We start from the raw sequence: 22304 nt of genomic DNA on the forward strand, positions 1-22304 counted from the left end.
GCGAGATCGCTGGCCTCGGGCTCCTCCTGGGCGCCGTGCGGGAAGCGTCGCGCGCGCGGGCGGTGTCTCGCGGCAGGGCGGGGCGGCCCGCGCCTAGGCGGAGGGGGCCGAGCGGTGGGGCCGGGGCGGGCATGGCGGGTGAGTGAGCCCTGCCAGCCGGCGGGGCCCGGGGGTGGCTGGCACCGCCGCCGGGGCGGTGCGAGGGGAGGAGGAGGAGGTCGAGGGGAGAGGCGCTCCCCCCGCCAGCGCTGGGGGAGCCGTTGTGCCAGCGGCGTAAGTGGCCGCGCGGGGGTCTCGCGGCCTCAGGGGTGGGCGGAGCGGGGGGGGCTTCGGCCGCTTCTCCCACCCCCGCGGGCGCCGGGCGCGGAGGCAGGAGCTGGGCCCCGCCCTCGCCGCGGAGCCGCCGGCGGAGGAAGCGAGTGGAGGGGCATGGAGATCGCCGGGCCGGAGGCGCCCGCGCCCGACCCTGTCTAGGGCGCCCCGCGGGCCTCATTCCTCCTCCTCGGAGCGAGCCCGCGGCAGGGCCCGGGCACGGCGCGGAGCGGGACCGGGACTTCTGCAGCAGCGGAGGGGCCGGCCCAGGTAAGAGGCACTTCCCCTCCTCCCGCCTCGGTCTCCGGGCGGGCATAGGCTGACCTCGTCCCCTCCGGACCCCGCCGGTCATTTGCGACCGTGCGTGCCTGCAGCTGAGGAACCAGCTCGGCCTCCACGGCCCCTCAGGCGTTTTGTGAGGCTAAAGGCAGGAGGCGAGTGCTTGGTCCGGGCTTGGCTTCTGCCGGAGGGCTGCAGTGTGCCCGTGCTGCTGCTGCTGAGGGTAGCTGGGAAACCGGCCCCGCAGAGCGAGATGTTTCCCGAAGTCTGGCTTGGGTGAATATCTCCGTTTTTGTTTTGTTTTTAAATGATCTGGTATCTGTTTTGCGGCTTGGTGTACTCTATAATTCAGCAGCATTTGCGTAGAGAAAATAGATTTCCATGCTAGAAACCTCATGGAAACGTCCAGAAGTTGCATGAGTTTGATATGAGGAGTGTGTGGTCTAAGTAGCACTACTCCGAGATAAATTTTCTTACGTAGCTTGGGTCTCCAAGTTGTGGGGTCTGCCCTAACACAGGGATCTGACATTATAGTTGCTTCAGAAGTATTTATTTCGGTGATGCCCATAGGAGAGGGAAACCCAGTCTGTCGGTCCGAAACAGGAACATGCACCACACTTCATTGCAGATTTCTCAGGCATCACAACTGGAAAGAATGCAAGGAGTGCTCCTGAGCCTTGCTGGATAGGAAACATTTACATTATAATTTCAGGCTTGGTATGTCTGTAAGCGGGAGATCAAAGTACAGATGCACATATTCATTTAAAAATAGAAATGTGTACCTAGCAAAGTGAAGGCTGAAAAATCTACTTGAAAGTCTGATGTTTATGCAACTTCCAGGTCTGTATAACCTAATAATGAATTATTTCTTTTCATGTTTCTTATTTCAAGAAATAAGCTTTAAATAGCAAGCAGTTTCTCTTTTTTTTTTTTCTTAAAAGTTTCTCCTAAGTAGAAAAGCAGGGAGAGTAATACTATGCATCGTTTTTGCCTTTTCAACAATATACTTTCACACTTTCTGTATTTTTTTTTCCTCCTGAGAAATATAGTTTCTGCTGATTGGAAATCTAGTGTACTTTATATATGATCTGGTAAGAGTTCTAGAGGATGTTTGTTTCCATGTAAAGAGATTCATAAAATGGGAGTTTTTGTAGTTTTTTTAAAAAAGCTTAACACTTTTGTGGGAGCTGATATGTGCAATATGTAATCTAAATAACGTAAGAGGAAGCTTCGTTAAAACTTGCATATTCTAGTAAGATAACTTTATACCATAAAAATTGCACAGTAATCATGTGATTTTTTTTTTCCTTGTACACTTTCTTTCTGATTTTAATATCTGTTTCTTTCAGGAAGAAAATGAAAATCTTTTCTGAGTCTCATAAAACTGTTTTTGTTGTGGATCACTGCCCATATATGGCAGAATCCTGTAGACAACATGTTGAATTCGATATGTTAGTAAAGAATCGGACCCAAGGAATTATACCTCTAGCACCTATATCAAAGTCACTATGGACCTGTTCAGTGGAATCATCGATGGAGTACTGTAGAATAATGTATGATATTTTCCCTTTCAAGAAACTGGTAAGTTATTATAGCTGTACTGCACATGATGCTTATAGTATAAGAGATATTTTCCCATTTTAATCAAGTTTTTTGATATCATTAGTTGTTGGTTAGATTAAAAGATAAAATATAATTTATTTTATAACAATTTAATTGTGCTGTTGATACACTCTATAGCTATTTAAGTTGGTTTGAATAGTGTATGAATCCCATTATGTACTTATTTTGGGGACTTTTCATTGTCTTAAGGCCACTTTGTAACTCAGTGCAAAACTTGAGGAGAGGTGCTTTAAGGTAACTTACAGATTTATTTTTGTGTTCTTCTGAGCTATAAGTTTACAAAAGCTTGATTGAGGCATTCCTTCAAATTGGACTTTGTTTCTAAACACACTTGGTAGCACTTCCTAAGGTTTTTGGTGCCAACTTTGAAGGAATTCTGGGCTTTAGGAAGAGGTAGGATCTCCCTGAAGCTACCAGTGTGAAAAAAAGGAGCTGCCTGGCACACAGCTAGCTCCTTGTTTAGAAAAAGAAATGCCTGGTGGGTTCTGTAACAGTGTATCATAAATTAAGGTAAATAAGCACTGTTTTTTTAGACCCTTTATCATTATTGAGTAAACCATTGTGCTGTGCCTCAAAAAAAGAACCCACAGGAGTTAAATAAGCTTGTGACAGTGATTCTGGCACAAAGTAGTGATGATGGAGTATTGGCTGTGTCAGGGAGCAGCTGAGGCAGAGGCCAGGCACTAATAAAAAACGCTGGTAGTTCAGTGATTTGGTGTGTGTCAACCACACTGCCTTGATGGATCCATGTCCTGTTTCTCAGGCAATGTATGTTTAATTTAAACTCGATGGTTCAGAGCATTTAATATACAGTCAGGTCCCATTATGGGATTATATCAAGTGTGTGCTTAGTGTATTTGAATCAGTTGGCTGACCTGGATCTTGAGTAGTATGTGAAACTGAAATTGAGAGGGAAGGTGTGGTGCTTCTTGACTTTTTTGTCATCTTTAGAATGTATTTTGCAATGTGATGTTTGTTAAATCTTGCTGGATATTTACCCCTGTGATCTACTGTGACAGTCTTTTAGAGAGTGATTTGTAATAATAAGCTATTCTACTGAAAATATTACCTGATTATTGAAATACTTCATAATATTCTGCAGTGCTAATGTGGTGAAGAAATTAATTTAGTGGTTCAAAAATATAAATAGAGTAAGAAGTTGTTAAGCATAATGTTATCAAAGGGGTAACTGGATATAGGAGGATTGGATGCTATTTGTGTTTTTGTTGTCTTTTAGATTGGCTTGTCATTGCACATATCTGTATTAGAAGAAAGAGGTTTACTTCATGTTTGTTTGGATTTGGGGAAGTAGCCATAATGGCTGTTATCTGTATGACTGGCTGTTATCTTACACATCCTTTTTTGATCGTTTTAGGTGAATTTCATTGTGAGTGATTCTGGGGCTCATGTCTTGAATTCTTGGACTCAAGAAGATCAGAACTTGCAGGAGGTAGGCTTTGTAACCATTGTATTGTAAGTCTAGTTTAATTGCGGAATAAATAATAGCTGCTTACTATGTTCAGTACAAAATAACTAATTAAAATTTTGGTGGATCTGGTCTTGGAATTATGTAACAGAATTTTAAGTAGTAGCCTGTGAGGCTGGACTACTCTATAGGCAGCTTTACATAATTTTAAAGAATCTAGTAGCTTTCAGCATAAAGTCATATATTAGAATAAATGTTAATAACGAATTACCTATGGATTTCTTCTGTATGATGATACTTCTAAAATGATACTTCTTGATTTTTTTTCATATTTGCAGAATAGTCAAATAAACTATGTAAAAAAAAAAAAAGTGGGTTTTTTTTTGCTCTTGTTTTGTTTCATACTGAATGGGCTTGTCCTCTGAAAAATTTGGGGACTTCAAAATTCTCAGAAAATAAAAGCACATGGTAACTGATAATGTTAGAATTTCTTTAAGATATCTGATATAACTTGCTATTATAGCCAGGCATTTTTCTGTAATAAATGAGAATATTATATTCTCAAGCTGTCACTGTTTACTGCAGGGCGACAATAAACTGTGGCAAGTGCTCTTGTTAACCCCCCCACCCTCCCCGCTAAGGAAAGGTAATAGGAGGAAAAGGGAGAGAGACTTTCAAGTTGGAAAAGTTTAAAATGCTTTACTAATGCTACTAATAAATAGAGAAAATAATACAAAATATACAAAACCGATCTAGAATTTCCCCAGGTAGCGCAGCATCACTCCAGTAGCTACAGGGCAGGCACCTGGAAGTCCTGGGCTGGACTCCGCAGTAAACCAGAATTGGATTCAGGGATGCAGGGTCTGGAATCAGGCCTTGGATCGCAGGGACAACAGGCAGGATCCTCTTCAGATGCTGGCCGTGGTCGAAGAGAGCAAGACCCTCGTGATCTCCACTTTTATAGGGTGTATGACCTGTATGGGATGGAATACTCAGTTGGTCAATTTTAGTCACCTGTTCTGTCTGCCCCTCCTTGCAAATATGCCCCTCTCACTTACGGGACGCGCAAAGCTCATCAGTAACCTTGGCTGCCATAGCAATAAACCAAAACCTGGGCCTCTTCTGCATACTCTTGCTACCACTATCAGCTCCAGAGCAGACAGTGTCTGAAAACACATGCAGCTAAATTCAGAAAATTGCAGTTACTTAGAAGAACTTAGCGGAAAGGAAAATTCACTAAAAGAGAGCTGCTCTTATTTTAAACAAAACCAGGACACAAGGCTTAGTAACAATTAATAAAGGAAATGCAAAGAATAGTTTAAGGCCAGGTGTTTTCCAGAAGGCTGGGAACATATAATGGTCTTTAATCGTTGTTTGGTTTGTCCCAACAACATTAATTTGCATGTGAAATAACTGATAACTTTTCTCTTAGCTGATCATTTTCATAAATGGCTGGGAAGTAACTTTCAATAATAATTTATCTTTCTTTTTAACTAGTTGATGGCAGCATTAGCAGCTGTTGGGCCACCTAATCCTCGGGCGGATCCAGAGTGCTGCAGCATACTTCATGGTCTGGTTGCAGCAGTTGAAGCACTCTGTAAAATTACAGAATACCAGCATGAGGCTCGAACCATGCTCATGGAGAATGCAGAACGTGTTGGAAACAGGGGAAGAATAATCTGTATTACTAATGCAAAAAGGTATGTATGATAATGTACTTCTTCCATTTAAAAAGAAGTTATTTCACATGTTTGTAGAAGTGTTTTCATTGATTGCCATAACTTAGTGCTCTAAGTAGCTAGCTTTTTTGTGATGTGGATTTTTTCTTGTTTGGTGGTGGTGGTGGTGTTTGTTTGTTTTATTGGGTTTTGGTTGATGTTTTGGTTTGTTTTTTTTGTTTGTTTGGGTTTTGTTTGGTTGGTTTTGTTTTGTTTTTTTGGTAGGTCATTTCTTGCCTTATTAAGGTTTAATTTATGGAGGTCTGACAGTAACAGCCCAAAATTTCCCACTTGATATAGGAGAGCATTTAGTGGCACGTTGCTTTGAACAGGAAGATCGATTATCCTGCCTTCAAAATATAACTTTTTTTTCTAGTGACAGTCATGTTCGGATGCTTGAGGATTATGTTCAGGAAACCATTCATGAACATAACAAGCTTGCAGCTAATTCAGATCAGTGAGTATATCTTTTTACAAACGTAGTTTCTTTTATTCTGCACGTGCCAGTTATTCCTTTCTATGAAATATGAATGTATTTTCGTCACTTAAAACTTATTCAGATGAACTGGTTGAATGAATGCCTTTTTGAAGTAGAAAGTGATAAACATGATATTTTTTACTTGGTGTGGCTATATAACCATTAGCTTTTCAGTATCATCCTTTATCCTCATAGGACAATATGTCTTTAGGTTGTTATCGTCTACATCTTGCTGCAAAGTGTGACACAACTGTGCCTTGTTGTATACTGTGTATTTGTAGTCAGTAACACATCTACATTGTTTTCTTGATAACACTGCGTTAATTTTACATTATTCTTTCTTCAACTAAAATAGCTAACTTCCTTGAAACTAGTTTTTACTTTCTAAATTATTGTGCTGCCTGACAGTTGAGGTAAAGGAATCTCTTGAACGATAGGTTGCATCTCCTCTGAGAAGTAATTTTTCCACTATATGTTTTGTCTAATTGAACAGTGAACTGTTTGACCCAGGGGCTGTGTACTGCCTTGTAAAGTGTATAATAGGCTGAGATACTATTCTTGCTTGCTCCTTAGGCGCTTATGTAGCAGGAGTCTCCTGTATTTACCAGCTACAATTGCAGTTTCATACATATATGAAGGATGCTGCCCTAGGGAATTGGGTTCTAAGTCCACTGTAAAGACAGAAAAGTGGTGTCATACGTTCCTGTAGGTGGAGATGTGGAATAGTGTCTTGATCTCTCCATATTTCCAGCCACATTAGGAGGTGTGTGTTATTTGGTTAGTTGCTTTCATATTCACCAGAATCCCCTTATTAACACCTGTGCACACACTGGGAGACACAAATCCTCTGTAGTGTCAATTTTCGGTTAAATGAAGCCGAACAGATTACACCAGTGAAGGATCTATTCCATTGATACGTCCAAACAGAAACACAGTGCTATAGCATCTGAAGAGTTAGGAACTATTATACTTTTTTAAAATTCTGATAAAAATTTATTTTGTGCTTTTGCAAGTCATTTATGTACCCTACTTTCTGCAAAATGCTTTCAGAAATCATATGTTATAGTACATCTTTCTGATGCTGTGTTCTGCAAATCAGATGAATCTTGGGAAAATTGATCTAATTTCTAGGAGATGGTCTGCCACTCTGTAGGCTAAATAGAATGTATTTATTTTTTAAGTCTAATGCAGATTCAGAAATGTGAATTGGTCTTAATCCACACTTATCCAGTTGGTGAAGACAGCCTTGTTTCTGATCGTCCTAAAAAAGAGGTAAGGAACTTAAAATAAGAAAATCTATCCAAGGGTTAAGAACCATGTCAGACTCCAAATAGTGTAAATTAAGTATTCAGCAATAATGTTTTGACTCTCTGGTCCCTGGTGAAGTGTAGAAAAATATACAGGTGATAATTCTTTGAAAAGTTGACAGCCTGCATGTTGCCATCTAAAGTGCATGCTTTGTTTTCTTGTTCTGTAGTCTTTGTGCACATCTGGTATGCCCCTTTTTTATTTCATTACCTAGATTTCTTGCATTAATAGTTCATGGTTCATTTTTTTTTTGTGGAGTAAGCCCCTTAATGCCATACAATGATGGTCTTGGGTTTGATGTCTTTTTTGAGAAGGAAGTGCACATTTAACAACCTAACAGAAAACCATGAAATTCTTGGGGTGTTGAATGGGTTGAATAACTGTCCCACTATTCAAGCATATGCTGCTCGCTCACACAAGCACTGTTTTCCCAAATATTTGTTAGTGAATGATGTGTGTATTGTTCAGCACGGTGTGTTACATGTTATCCAGGCTAACATGTTATTAGGTTGGTGCAATAGTAATTGCAGTTTTGGACCGTGAATTTTAAATCATTATAACTAGGCTCAAACACATCTTCATTAATCAAAATAGGAACTATTGCAATCAATACATTTTGCCAATGAGAAATAAGTTTGTTTATTCCTGTAGTGTAAAAATCCCTGCTTTGGGATTTGACAAACTGTTGGAAAGCATTTTCTGCATCCTGTTGGTTGTGAAAGTGTTTTCTGTGGAAAAAATTGTTGAGGTGCTTGAAGAAGCAGTAGTCGGTTGGCGAGAGGTCAGGGGAATGTGGTGCATGAGGCAAAACTTTGTAGCCCAACTCATTCAATTTTGGAAGTGTTGGTTATGTGATGTGTGGTTGGGCGTTGTCATGGAGAACAATTGGGCTGTTTCTGTTGACCAATGCTGACTGTAGGCATTGCAGTTTTTGGTACATCTCATTGATTTGCTGAGCAGACTTCTCAGATGGAATGGTTTCACCGGGATTCAGAAAGCTGTGGTGGATCAGACCACCAAACAGTGACAATGACGTTTTTTTTGTGCTAGTTTGGCTTTTGGAAGTGCTTTGGAGGTTCTTCTCACTCCAGCAACTGAGCTGGTTGTTGCAAGTTGTCATATAAAATCCATTTTTCATTGTATGTCACAATCTGATTGAGAAATGATTTGTTGTTGTCGCGTAGAATAAGAGGAGATGACGCTTCAAAAGGACAATTTTTTTATTTTCTGTCAGCTCATGAGACACCCACTTACCGAGCTTATTCACCTTTCCAATTTGTTTCAAATGCTGAATGACCGTAGAATGGTCAACGTTGAGTTTTTTAGCAGCTTCTTGTTTAGTTGTAAGAGGATCAGCTTCGATGATTGCTCTCTATTGGTCATTGTCACCTTCCAATGGCCGGCCACTATGCTTCTCATCTTCAAGGCCCTTGTCTCCTTCGCGGAATATCTTGAACCACCGCGCAGTGTACATTTGTTAGAAGTTCCTGAGCCAAATGCGTTGTTGATGTTGCAAGTTGTCTCTGCTTGCTTTACAACCCATTTTGAACTCAAATAAGAAAATTGCTCGAATTTGCTTTTTGTCTAAGGTAATTTCCATAGTCTAAGATAAATACAAAATAAACAGCAAGTAATAAGTCAGAAAAAAAAAAAAGGCAGCAAGAAAAGTGCATTAAAATGATTAATAACATAGGCACATTTGTTTAAGAATGTATTCCAATATCAAATGGCAAATTTCAACAATGCAAAACCCACAATTAATTTTGCATCAACCTTTTTAGCATTTTAGTATTTTTCAACCTTTTGCTTGAATGGTTTTCTCATGAAACCAAGATGAGCTTTTGTGTATAAATTCTGTTGTTCCAGTGTTAGCAAACAATGCCCTTTTAATGAAAAGCACCGGAAAGCATATCTTCTTCCAAATGAAATGGTAATGTAGGAATGAAGAACATGCTTGAAGTTCATCAGATACCCTACTTGTAAAGATTATTATACAAAAAGGTGAAAGGATGCTTATAAGAAATTATATATTTAAACATCTCAGTTGTTTGGTAACAAAAGCGTGTGTGCTCTGTTGGACTTGTGTGCTTAGTGGTGTTTTTTTGAAATCCAGTACATATAAAATATTTTGTAATATATTTGTTCTTCATCAGTCTGCACTGGTCAGTGTTTTCGTGTGTTGTCTGTAAGAAAGGGAAAAGACACAGCAAAAAAAAAAGTCTTAATCTTAACATGAAAGGCATCTAGTCCTGCATATTGTTTCATAAATAAAAAGGGTTATAATAGCTACCTTCCTGAGATTCTTTTCTACAAAATTCTTTTGTAGTTATACTAAAAATCTGAAATGTCAACAGAAGAAAATAATTTGGCTACTACTTTCCTCTGTAAGACAATAATCTTTATCACTTGGGGTTTTTTTGCTTCTTCCTTTGCCGTTTCTCATGGTGTGGGTTTTTTGGAAGGTGTTTTTCTCCCCAGTTTAATTTAGCAGTGTAAACATGCTTATTTTAGAGTTTCAAATGAATTATATTGCTGCATGATACTAGAGCCTAATCCATTTGTACTAAATACTCTGTGTCAATTTATTTTAGCTTTCACCTGTTTTAACCAGTGAAGTGCACAGTGTCCGTGCCGGGCGGCATCTGGCTACAAAACTGAATGTTTTAGTACAACAACACTTTGATCTGGCTTCAACCACGATAACTAACATTCCTATGAAGGTAATATTGTGTCAATAACTTTGTGTTAACTAGCTTGCATCACTTCTGAATTTGTTTGAAAACTTTTAATGTTTATTTTAATTGAATTTTTACATTGTTTTTCTCTCCACATCATATTTTCTGTTTTATTTTTGGTTTCTTTTTTTTTTTTTTTTTTTTTTATTAGCCCACATTCAATGTCTGTGACCAGGTTAGTAAAAATAAAGGGGGGAGAAAAAGTAAAGAAGGATCACAGAACAAAATGTTGTATTGCTGAGTCTCAATTTTTTATGTAGCAATACAAGTGTTATTTCAGTTCTGTTTGCATTATTTTATATAAATACAATCTTATTTACCTCAGATTACTTTGTCTGTGATTCTTTTGTCTTTTTTCTAGTTGTATTTAGATATTCCTGACCCTTGTGCATTATAGTGGCATAGTGAGTCTCTTTTTCCTCTGTTTCATTATCATGCCCACCCAACATAAAGGTGTTTGTAACTACTAGCTGATTTTTGACTAAAGGTTTTCTGGTTTGAAGATCTGTAAGCCAGAAACAGGGGGACAGGGAATATACCTAGTTAAGAAAGATATTAAACATCCTCTATTCAAAGTTGGTTATGTCTGCATTTTTAATATTTTTTTAATTGCTAGTATGAAGGAAATAAGTGCAACTAAGAATTTTCAAATATTAAGTTTACAGTAATTTTCTGATCAAGCAGCAAGAGATGATTGAAACTGAAGCATCAGTATTCAAACAAACAGAAAGGGTAGGGACAGATATACTTTCCCGTTACTTGCATCTTGAAAGCCAGCAATATTGTATGGATTTTATAAGTTAAAACATGAAATTAAAACTTACTTTCACAGCTTTAATGAAACTTTGACATGGGTCATGACATAAATGTGACTTAAGTTTGCAAATACCTTGTTTGTAACTTTCTGACCTGTGTGATGCTGGTGCACCTCTCCCTTCTGCCTTTGTTGTTATAGTAATAGACTATGTTGGGTTCTCTGTGTTTATTTTATTTTATTTTTTTTTTTTTTAACTTGGGATAAATTACCAAGGTTAGTGTTCTGTTTTTACTAGTCCTCTGCAGCTGTTTAAAGATGCAGTGTCCCCTTTACAAACATCCATACTGTAATTATAAACTTGCAGCTACAGGTACACTTTTTATATATCTTAAGTGCAGGAAAGTGATATTGAGTTCTGAGTGTGTTTTTTTATTTGGATTCTTGAGATTTTTAGTTATAAAAAGTAATTGCCAATCTGTTCTGCAGTGATCATTTGTTGCTTTTTAGTAACTTGTAACTGCTGGTGGTATTCCATATGTCGTAGGCTTCCATAACTTCACTGATTTAAATAAAAATAGTTAAGCCTAATTTTTACTTATATTTTACACTATGCACAGTCATAACATTTGTATAAAGAAGGGGTTCAAAAAAGGGGGAAAAAAAAAGAGGAAAAGCAGATGGCTGCATCTTTAAACAGGTAAGAGGGGAAACAGTTTCCTCAACATTGCAATCCTGTTGTTGTCTGATGCACTTTGGAGACATTTTGTTTTCTTTTCTGTGAAAAGTAAATGTAGAATCATTCATTTATAAAAACAGTGACCTCTAGCTAAAATAATTGTATTTATTCTTTCTACCTTTCTATTTTAAAGGAAGAACAACATGCTAACACATCAGCCAACTATGATGTGGAACTACTTCATCACAAAGAGGCACACGTTGACTTTTTAAAGAGTGGTAAGTAGAAACAGTCTTCTGAAAGTGGCCTTTGATCAGCCTGCTGGAAATACTCACAAAGAAAGATTGTGAGCTTCAAATTGATATAAATTTCAGGCATGATTAACATGTTTTCAATTACTCCTTACAACTCAAGAACTTGATTTGTAATGTTGGCATTGGAGTTTTAATCATTATTGGTGTATTTTAATATAGTAATATGAATATAATAATAAAAAAGCAGGTCAAATTTATCAGACAGGGTTTCACGTATGTTCAGGATATTTGTGTGAGATTTGAGGGGCATATACACTTTTTATTGAGATATAAAAAATAGTTGAGACACCAGATGTGTAGTGATTTTACAAAATAAAGTACCTTTTATGGGTATTTGTGGAAAATTATTCCTTGCACAGTTGAGCTTTTTATCTGTCTGTTAAGTAATAATAACTGGCATCACTCACATCCCATAGGCCTGTTTATGACAGTAATTGCTGTGGAAAAGACAATAGTTATTTGGATTTTGAGTTTTCTTGTTGTGTTTGAAACACCTAATATCTTTTTTTTTTCTTTTGTAAATTTGGAATTATTGCCTCATATTGCTCTGAGGTGAATAAGTCAACTGAGGCTAGAAAAACACAACAGTAAGCCTTATGCAAAACTATTTTGTTGAGGAAACAGTGTTTGATGTAAAATTTTGTCAATAGGTCGGGGCAAAATTTCTGTATTAGTAGAATTAAAAGCAAAGCCAAGCAGTGAAAAACCCACTGCCTGTGCCAGTCTGTTATGGGATGCTTAGACTGTGTGCCTTTTCAGTGCTGAAGTCTCGTGTGAAGCTCTAACATTTGTTAAGGGTTCTGATTTCTGTGGAAAAATAAAAAAGATACTGTCTTAAAGTCTTAAGCATTTTAAAAGAAAAAAGTTGCCTGTTATACATAAACCAGAACATATCTATAATATTCTAAATGCTGAGTCAAACATATGGAACATACTCTGGAGCTGCAGTATTTTGTTTGCTGAATTGGTTTTTAAAGTATCTACAACAACTACTGATTTTAAAAGGTTATTATTTCAACTGCCACTGCCAATAACTTTTTTTTGCTTTGGTTAGATGTCCAGCTTTTAAAAATTTAATTACATTTTGTATATGTTCATGTTATAAACGTTTTGTACCTTCAAAGTTTTGAGTTTTTTTCTGTAATAAAGAAAATATGGTTGACCATGTTATGACATTTTTTCCGATTTTATATTATAGGTGATAACCATGCAGGTGGCAATAGCAGGGATGGCACATTTAAAGAAACTGTAACATTAAAATGGTGTACTCCTCGAACAAATAGTGTGGGTAGGTAACACGATCTTTTACAAAACTGATATTCTAGCTTGAGTTGAACACTCTTCTCTCTGTACACTGGCAGGAATCTGAACAGGGAGATAATTTGCTTCTTGTTAATGCTGATTTTACCTCTTGCTCTATAAACCTTGCTGCTGACTGCACATTGCTTTACTAATGGTCATATGATGCTCTTCTGACCCTGGCTAATCAGTGGTTTGTGTAAGAAGTGAGAAGGGTAGTAATGTTTTTCTCAGTGGCTTTTTTCAATCTCCTCTTAAGCATCACGAAGCTGTTCAGTAATTATTTGCCCCTCACACAGGGCCAAGTGTACCTTGTCAGTTCCATAGTGATAGTCTCTTAACACAGCAGTTTTGAGACATTGAATCTTATTTAGTTTTAATTCTTTTTCCCAGGGGGCAGGAGGAAGAATCCAAGTACTGTCTTTAGTGTAATCTTTAGGGTGCTAAGTAAAAAGCTTCGTAAGGAAATTAAATGTATGCAATGATACTATCAGCAGAATAGTCCCTCTATATTAACTCTCAAATCTGAGTAAAGGAGAGATCTTTACCCAAGTCTGAATAAAGGAGAAAAAGACCGGAAGGTCTTGGGCTAACATGGGAACCACGTGACCATTCAGCTTATGCACCCTGTAGGCTGTCAGTAACATATGTTGACTCTTTGAGCCAGCAGGTCAAGAATATAGATAAGAGAAATAAGAGGTTGACTCTGCAGCAGTGAAATAATTCAGGAGATAAACAACTGGAGGTCCTTCTGGAAATGGGGCTTGGGAATGAAATAGATTTTTGGAGTTGGGGGTACTGGAACAATTATGAGGAGGTGGTAAAAGAAGCAGACTTCTGGATTGAGAGACAGTTCTGCTGATTGTGGAATAGCCTTCTCCCCTTCCTTTATTTTTGTGGGTTGTTTTTTCTGTGTGTGGAACTACACTCTCAACTTTTCTACTCATTTATTTTTCAGAATTACACTATTGCACTGGAGCATACAGAATTTCACCAGTAGATGTAAATAGCAGACCTTCTTCATGCCTTACTAACTTTCTCCTTAATGGTAAATTTGTGTCCTTGGCTACTTATTTAATGTTTTAATTCTTAGCATTGTGAATAGAGCACTTACCGTGTTTTGGTTTGTGTAGGAAATGTCTATATACTGTGAAAATGTCAAGCTTCTTTTAACATATCATATATAAATAAGAGAATAAAGGTACTAAATGTGCTCAAAGGCAAATGGCATGTTTTGAAACTTGAAGATGGGAGGAAAGACATAAAGAAGGAGCAACTAATGAATTTTGGTAGTTCTTTTCTGAATCCAAATGTTGAATACTTTTCACTTTATCCTATTTAGTAGGAAATACCACTTTCAGGAGGTGATAGTGCACTTGATCACAATGCTTGCTTTATTGCAAAATATTAGCATTTTATGACTCTGCCTGACTTAGCAGATGCTGGGCAGGCTCAGAAAGCTCATTTAACTGTTTTATGCCATGTATGTTGGTCAATTGAAGCAGACATGCCCATATGCACTGGGACTGGTCAAAAAGCAGGTTAGATTTAGTTATTTTTTGCTTATCTGCAAAATCTTGCCCATTGCCCTGAATAATCCTGTTGTAAGAGGCTGTCATTTAAATACATGTTGGAAAGGTAAACCAAAGTTGTTTCTTCGAAACAAGTAATATGTAGTCAATGTTATTTACATGTGGGGTTTTTTTTTTAGTTTGCAAACAGAATTGCATTACAAATATCTTTTTAATGTGGTGGTTTTTTTAGTCAAGTTATTTGAATGTCTAAATAAGTGTGCAGTGGTTTTATTGAACACTGTATTGCTATGTAATTTTGTCTACAGATTCTGTACTGAAAAGTACTTCAATAAAAATAGTTAGAACCAAAATTAACAGCATGTTGCGGATAACCACTCTTCTGATCTTCCGGTTTTGCTTCCTCATATGCTTAGTATATTTTACTGAAAATAAGACAAAGGCAGTTTTATTTCTCTCTGAACAATTATATCCATTTCAAGAATTAACAAATAATACCAGTTGATACCTTTATACTCAAGTAGGTTATTTTCTTACTTTTTAGAAGTTGCTTTTAATGAGAGTTTTTGCAGTAGGGCCAAATAAGTTTAATGTACAATGTACTCTGTAATAATTTAAATTAGCAAACTGCCCTTACACATTATAATGTTTTAATATCTTATATATATGTATTTTTCCTAAGAATAATGTTCTACAGAGACAGTGATTTTTTTGGCCCTGGAGAGAGCCTTTTTGATTATTCTGTGTAAAATGTAGCAGCATATGACACTATGTTCTGTGTGAAGACAGGAGTAAACACTCGAGGGAGATAGTTCTTTCTTGTTCATCTAGGTGAAAACACAGCTTTGGTGGATTCAGTGTCTTTACTGGCTAGGTAAAAACCTGTACTGTATATGTAGTTTTTAATTTAAAAATGCAGCACACAGTAGCTAATGAAACTGATCTCATTTCAAACAGGTCGTTCTGTTTTATTGGAACAGCCACGCAAATCTGGCTCTAAAGTAATTAGTCACATGCTCAGCAGCCATGGAGGAGAAATTTTTCTGCATGTGTTAAGCAGCTCACGATCAATTCTAGAAGATCCCCCATCAATTAGTGAAGGGTGTGGTGGAAGAGTCACTGACTACCGCATCACAGTAAGATTATTTTCCTTTTGTATCTGGGCTTGTTTGTTTGGGTTTGGTTTTTTTGTTTGTTTTTTCTTAAGTTCTTGCTTATCTCAAGATCACAAGACATGTAGTGCAATGAATGTGTGAAGGAAACGTTGGTATGTTTTCTGGAGAACTGGAGTGGATTGCATGGTCAAACTCTCTTTTTTGTGCTACTGAGATGTAGTTAGTACAAAGTAGTACATCTGCTTATTGTTATGCCTGCTTCATAGAAGCCTTTCTATGTCAGGGAAGTACTTGTATCCTTATGCACTATATGAGTATTTAAAGCTTGTTCTGATTATAGAGTAACATTTTTCTTGGCAAGATTTGTCTGTGGGCTTGGAGGCACATAGGACTATATTGTGCTTATTGTCAGAAAGATAGATTGCATGTGAATGGTTTATACAATAAATAGAAGAGATGAAGTTGTCAGCTTTGAACCTTGGATGTGGAGCAGACAATCAGTTGCCATTCATTTTGGCTTTTTTCCTTTATTTTTTTCAACACAACCTGGGTATCTGTTGTAAACAAGCAGAAGGAACTCTTACCACAGTACATTAAATACTTCGTAGATCCAGAAGGCCTTCTCATCAAGAACCTTGCATCAGTTTTTAACCCATATTTTTATACAACTGTTTTTGTGTTCACCCTGAAAGATAGAAACAGGGCTCTGATTGTTAGGGTCAGATTTAGCAGTGGGGATGGTACATGGTTAGTGATAAGCAAAACCATGCTGTTTCACCCGTTCAGTGAAAGCTACTGTGTTAGAGAAATGCCTAATTGTATCTTGTTTGGTTATCATTAGGATTTTGGTGAATTTATGAGGGAAAACCGATTAACTCCTTTTCTAGAGCCCAGATATAAGATCGATGGAAGTCTTGAAATTCCATTGGAACGTGCAAAAGATCAGTTAGAGAAACATACTCGTTACTGGCCCATGATTATTTCTCAGACTACCATCTTCAACATGCAAGCTGTAAGTAACCTGGGGTTTGTAATCACTTATTCTGTTGTAGATTAAGTTTCACCTTTCCACTTGATGGAATATTAACTCTATGATAAATCACTTGCCACAAATCAGTTTATTTTCAGCTTTATTTTCACTGAAGTATTCTGTATTTATTGTTAATAGATTATTGGAATGCTATCTAAATATGGTAAAATATTGAACCTGACAGCTACAGTGCTGTTGGGTAATAAAAACATGCATCTGCTTGTACCTGCTCAGAGTTATTACAAAATTTAGGATAAGAGAGCAGTTTTTGTTGTGTATTGTTCTGTAGTTCCACTGCCTTTGATTTCTTTCTTCTTGATGTTTCTCTCCTGTGACACACACGGATTTTTCTTGTTGACTTTTCTTTTGTCTTACAGGTAGTGCCATTAGCCAGTGTGATTGTAAAAGAAGCAATGACTGATGAGGATGTTCTGAACTGTCAAAAAACAATATACAATTTGGTAGACATGGAGAGGAAAAATGATCCACTGCCAATTTCAACAGTTGGTACCAGAGGAAAGGGTCCAAAAAGGTTACAAGCATGTCTCTTTTTGTTGATGTTGGACTTTTTTCAGAAATGTTTGATTGACATTGTTTTTGTACTAAATTTTTAAAATTTGGCCAAAGGTAATAGGTAGTAAACTGAATGCTTTAAGTACACAAAGCAAATGACTGTGAATGCTTTTTCACCATCGTTTAGGGGCTATCAAAATACTGATAATTCCTGTATGCTAGGGAAAAAAAATTCCTCATTTTATTACCCAAGTATTGTGAGTGTTAAAAAACATGAATGCAAAGATAACCATCAAGAAAGGTAAGAGACTGATACAAGCTAGGACAAAGAAAGTAGAGTATCTTCAAATTAATAAAAAGAGTCTTATGCATCATAAGTGAACAATGCCTTTAAAATTGGGTTATGCTAGAATAGTGGAATCCTTTTGAAACAGTTATTTAAAATATGGGCTACTCCTTTAAAACCAGTATAGAATGTCCCGATGTCTCCGTGTGATGTGTACATTTTTACTTCCAAGTATTGGCTGAAACAGAATTCAGCTACAGAATATTTATCCACATGACTGGAAGTTATTTGCAGCAGCATGGTACTTTCTAAATTTTTTAATCCAAATAATTAAATAGTAATTAATTTGCATGTCAGTACATATGTGGCTCTCTGCGTATCCTGACATTGCATAGTTAGCAAACAACCTGAGAGGATTCAGAAATGCCTTTTGGCAGTGAGACCTTGTGGAAGTTAAGAGTTGTATTTCAGCGGACATGGTCTGTTTAAATTTAAACTTAACTCTTTGGACATTAATTGGGAACTGTTACATGCAATGTGGTTTCAGATTTCAAGGATGAGTAATCTGAGATGGATAGACCCTCCAGTACAAGAGGACAGAAAATCTGTTCAGAGTTATTTTGGGGTTTGGTGGTTTGGTTTTTTTTTCTTTTTTTGGTTTCTTAAGGTTTGGTTTTTAACCTTAATTTATTAAATGGTTTATTGATCTAAATAATCCTATATGCAATGTCTCTTTTTCTGCCCTTGCTTAGAGATGAACAGTACCGGATCATGTGGAATGAATTGGAGACCCTTGTACGAGCACACATAAACAATTCTGATAAACACCAGCGAGTCTTAGAATGTTTGATGGCTTGCAGGAGCAAACCCCCAGAAGAAGAGGAGCGCAAGAAACGAGGTAGAAAGAGAGAAGACAAAGAAGACAAGTCAGAGAAGTTGGGCAAAGACTATGAATCAGATAAGCCATGGCAAGAATCAGAAAGGTGAATTTCTAAAGTGAAATAAAACTGTAGCATAGTAATTTTTGTCCTGTCCTACATCAAAGAGGAGAGGAATTGTGGTGAAACAGTTGCAGTTTTCAGTTTGATGCATTGATGTTTGTAACCTTGCCTTACTACCAGTGAGTGAGGATCTCAGGGGTGTTTTTTTGATCAGTCACCATTACCAAGCTTGGGAAATGGGCATCTTAGTATGGTGCCTGCTTATCAGACTTTTCAAATTAACAGATTTTTACAAGCAGTATGGCTCTTGGACAAGTTGTTGACCACTTAGCAGGGCTTTGCAGCTTGAGGAGTCACTGCTGTTGGCTTTTATTGTAACCCCACCACCTCTTAGATGGTAAACTACTTTACAGAAATATAAAGCATGACTGAAAACTGTGGACAGGCAGGTTTTTTCTGTTGAGCTTTAATTAGTTTAGTCTTCAAGTAGTTAAACAATCCACATTGATTTGGCACTTCTCTTTAGTTGAACGTCGGGATTGATTGTCCATAGACCTGCTGTCTCTGTAGTTCATGTTGTTATTGTGACTTGTCTAAGTGGTAAGCATCTGTCAGTCTCTCTTATCTCTTTCAAACTATATTCTAAAGAGATTAAAAAACCCTCATGGTAGTAAGCTTAATTTGCATATGTTTTATGCATGCTACAATCATTTAGGAGGACCTTTTCACCTACACTGTTGTTGGCATTTGGTATAGAATAAGTCTGAATTCACGAAGAAAGAAAATAGGAAATCGTGTGGTATTTTTGTATATTCTTTGTTACTTTGTCATTCCTTCAAAATACAGAATGATCACGTCTCAACAACTACAATATAAGTACTGCTAACTGACTTAAGTGAAATTATATTTTAAGATACTTCCCTTTACTTAAGACTTTATCAAGAGGATTATTTGGGTAGTCTTCTCTATTGTTTTTCATCTGTTCAAAGGGGTCAGAATAAATTTTCTTGTGATACAGGTTGTGTATAACTTTGAGAAGTGCAGAATAGTATTAAGAATATGTGGTGCTTTAGCATATTTTGCTTCATTGTTTTCCTTCCCTCTCAATAAGGTTAAAAGGTCTTTTGGATCGTGAAAAGGAAGAACTAGCAGAAGCTGAAGTTATCAAAGATTCCCCTGATTCTCCTGAGCCACCCAACAAAAAGCCTCTTATTACAATGGATGAAATGCCCACAGTTGAAAAGGCAAAAGGTAAACCCGAAGAATTGCAACAGATATATCTTTTAAGGATAGAAGTTGTTGTATCAGTCTGTATTTTCTACAGCAGTGAATTCAGTCTTCTTGCAGTTAATCCTAAGTCAGTGAGACTTTCTAATTAAACAGTCAGTGTTGAGAAATTCTGGATAAATATGTTAACCTGGACACTTCTATGTAAAAAGAGAGACAGCAAGATACTGTTTGGATCTACTGATAGGCACTTGGGTTGACAGATGATTGGACAGATTTCTGCTGTTGTGGGGTGAGCTACTGTGTCAGAAATGCTATTTAAGGACAGGTATCAGAAATCACTGTCTCCTGCTGACTAATAAATACAAAAATGCTTAAGCGGTCTAATTGTTGGAAGAGGCAGTTCTCACTGACTTTTCTTCCTTGAGAGCTGTTATCTGTCGCAGTGGCTGAGCTGACCTTCAGATTCTGCATTTGAAGCAGAATCAATCTCACTTGAAGCAACTACTCAGCCACTATCACTTTGCATGTGTCATGTTCATTTAGCCTCTATTACAAGGTTGCTTAATATTAGTGGTTTTAATATGTTCTACAGCCATAGTCTGTAATTTTTTTTTGAACCTTTATAATGATATAATGTTTAAGAATTCAGACTTAGACTCTTTTTACTTGCAATTTTAGGGCCAATGTCCTTGCTGTCTTTATGGAGCAACAGGATTAATACTGCCAACTCTAGGAAACACCAGGAATTTATTGGTCGTTTGAACTCTGTCAACAATAAAGCTGAGTTATATCAACATCTGAAAGAAGAAAATGGGTTTGTATCAGTAAACACATCACTACAAACATTTTAGCAGCAGTCAGCATGCAGTATGGAGGAATACTTCAGTTACAGCATTGAGAAGACTCCTTACTCTTTTGAGAATTAAAATGTATAAATACTTTCCTTTGTCTCAGTATTAATGGAGAACTATAGCAGTGTTTGCTTTTCATTTGTTTGCGTCTGTGCTGAGCAAGGCTGAATGCTGATAAATGGTCTTCCCTGTGCCTTCACGATTGGCCCTATAAGCAAAACACTTAAAACTTCAGGGGGTTAAATAGTAGCTAAATTGAGATTTCTTGTGCCAGTCTGTTGCTTGCTTTAGCTTCCAAAGGAATAACTAATATAAAAGAATATTGCTGATAACAGTGGGTGAATCTAGTGGCATGCTGTAATGAAGCTGATAAATTAGTCCGTGTTCTACCAAAAAATTACTCAAAAACCAAACCAACCCCCTCTTAAGTAAATAAGATGTTGGTAGTCGGTGAGGAGTGTAAGAACGGTGAAAATGGAGACCTTGAAAGAAACTGCTAAAGCTTAAATTTTAGAAATAGATTTTCAGTAGTCACATAAATACGGAGGTTGATAATAGATAGCTCTTTGCGGTTGTTGCTGGAAAGTTTCTTTCCAGGAATCTTTCCTCTATGTACCGATGGCTGCTTAAAGAAGTATCTTTTAAGAGGAGATAAGATTGTGTATGTTGGGGGCAGGGAGAGACAGGATGGTTAGTGAAATAAAAAATATTTAAGTATGATTTTTTTTTTTTCTTAATCTGTTGATTGTATTTCCAAGTACAAACCTTACCAATTGTTGTCTTGCATTTCAGAATGGAAACAACGGAAAATGGAAAAGCAGGCCGGCAGTGACGATTCGTTTGGTTTCTATGGACAAAACTTGGCTGAATTGCAAAAATATTTAATGCTGGAATTGATATTGGTACCATTTCAGTACAGTTGTATAGCTCTGTTTTGATTGGGTTTTACATTTTTCTATTCTTATTTTTGCTATGAAATACAAAATCCGCAAATCACATTAAATGAACAGTGTGCAAATAGGAGCTGTCCTGAAGTATTTTACAATTGTGTTTTTAGGATGAAGAAAACCTGTGCTGCCATGGACTAAATCAAGTCATCAGAAATGTTAGGCAGAGTTTGAAGTCCTTTTCCATAAGTATTGTTTAATATTTCAAAATCAGTGATGACTTAAAAAAAAAAAAACCTCAAGTAATTGAGAATTAACTGATAATATTGTTAATTTTGGTTCATGAATACTTTGTATGAAACTTCCTCAGGAGTCTAGAATTATGGAAAAGACTGCACACTGAGTACCTAGTCACTGAGAAAATGCCAGTCTTGGTTTTCAACTAAGGGGTGGGGGAGTGAGTGATTTTACAGAAAAAAGTTGTTGGTTTAAGGACTTTTATAAATTGACTAGAAATGGTCTTTAGAAAACAAAGCCTTTCAGGTTGTTATGCTGGAATTAAGTCTGTCTTTGTAAGCAAAAGCAAAATAAATTTTTTGCTAATCGTTAAATTATTTTTTGATGAAACATGCCCTCTAGGACATCTCTGGTTTTAGGTCTAAGCTTCTTGAATTTCATGTGGAGACATTCTGAGTATCAATGGCTGTGAAATGACGAAGTAGATGATCTGTCTTCAGTGTCCTTGAGTAGAGCATCTTTTTCTTGTAATGGAGAATAGAATTCTCACCCAGTGTCTGTGGGTAGTCTAATCCCTTTTAACATTTTACCTTGGCTTCCAAGTGGGCCAACTTGAGTGTGCAAAGAAAAGATGAATAGCTAAGCTATCCAAGTAAATCAGCCTTCCTAGGATCTGCATTATTCCAGATTGTATAAGCAACTGCAGGTCTCACAGATTTCATATGTTATAGTTTAAGTTGATTTAAGACACATCTTT

At 37.2% G+C, this 22304-nt stretch overlaps 1 protein-coding gene across 1 annotated transcript; it reads left to right on the top strand.

Annotated features, from left to right (window-relative positions):
• Nucleotides 1-293: 293 nt before the first annotated feature.
• On the top strand, nucleotides 294-21921 carry INTS13 (integrator complex subunit 13). The gene is made up of 17 exons (XM_082051256.1): nucleotides 294-582; nucleotides 1941-2172; nucleotides 3590-3664; nucleotides 5138-5340; nucleotides 5735-5815; nucleotides 7018-7108; nucleotides 9736-9864; nucleotides 11506-11590; nucleotides 12825-12914; nucleotides 13884-13973; nucleotides 15415-15593; nucleotides 16414-16584; nucleotides 16980-17134; nucleotides 18154-18384; nucleotides 19454-19593; nucleotides 20251-20386; nucleotides 21216-21921. Exons 2-17 carry the CDS (start codon nucleotides 1948-1950, stop codon nucleotides 21253-21255), a joined length of 2121 nt encoding a protein of 706 aa, XP_081907382.1. The 5' UTR covers nucleotides 294-582; nucleotides 1941-1947; the 3' UTR covers nucleotides 21256-21921.
• Nucleotides 21922-22304: the final 383 nt, after the last annotated feature.

Source organism: Streptopelia decaocto (assembly GCF_964273445.1).
Source record: "Streptopelia decaocto genome assembly, chromosome: 1".
NCBI lineage: Eukaryota > Metazoa > Chordata > Aves > Columbiformes > Columbidae > Streptopelia > Streptopelia decaocto.

Excerpts from the sequence above, each read along its gene's own strand:
- INTS13 (XM_082051256.1), top strand. The coding sequence starts at position 1,948 with ATGAAAATCTTTTCTGAGTCTCATAAAACTGTTTTTGTTGTGGATCAC. Across the intron at positions 13,974-15,414 it reads TACTAACTTTCTCCTTAATG|GTCGTTCTGTTTTATTGGAA; the intron begins GTAAATTTGTGT and ends CATTTCAAACAG. Across the intron at positions 15,594-16,413 it reads TCACTGACTACCGCATCACA|GATTTTGGTGAATTTATGAG; the intron begins GTAAGATTATTT and ends GGTTATCATTAG.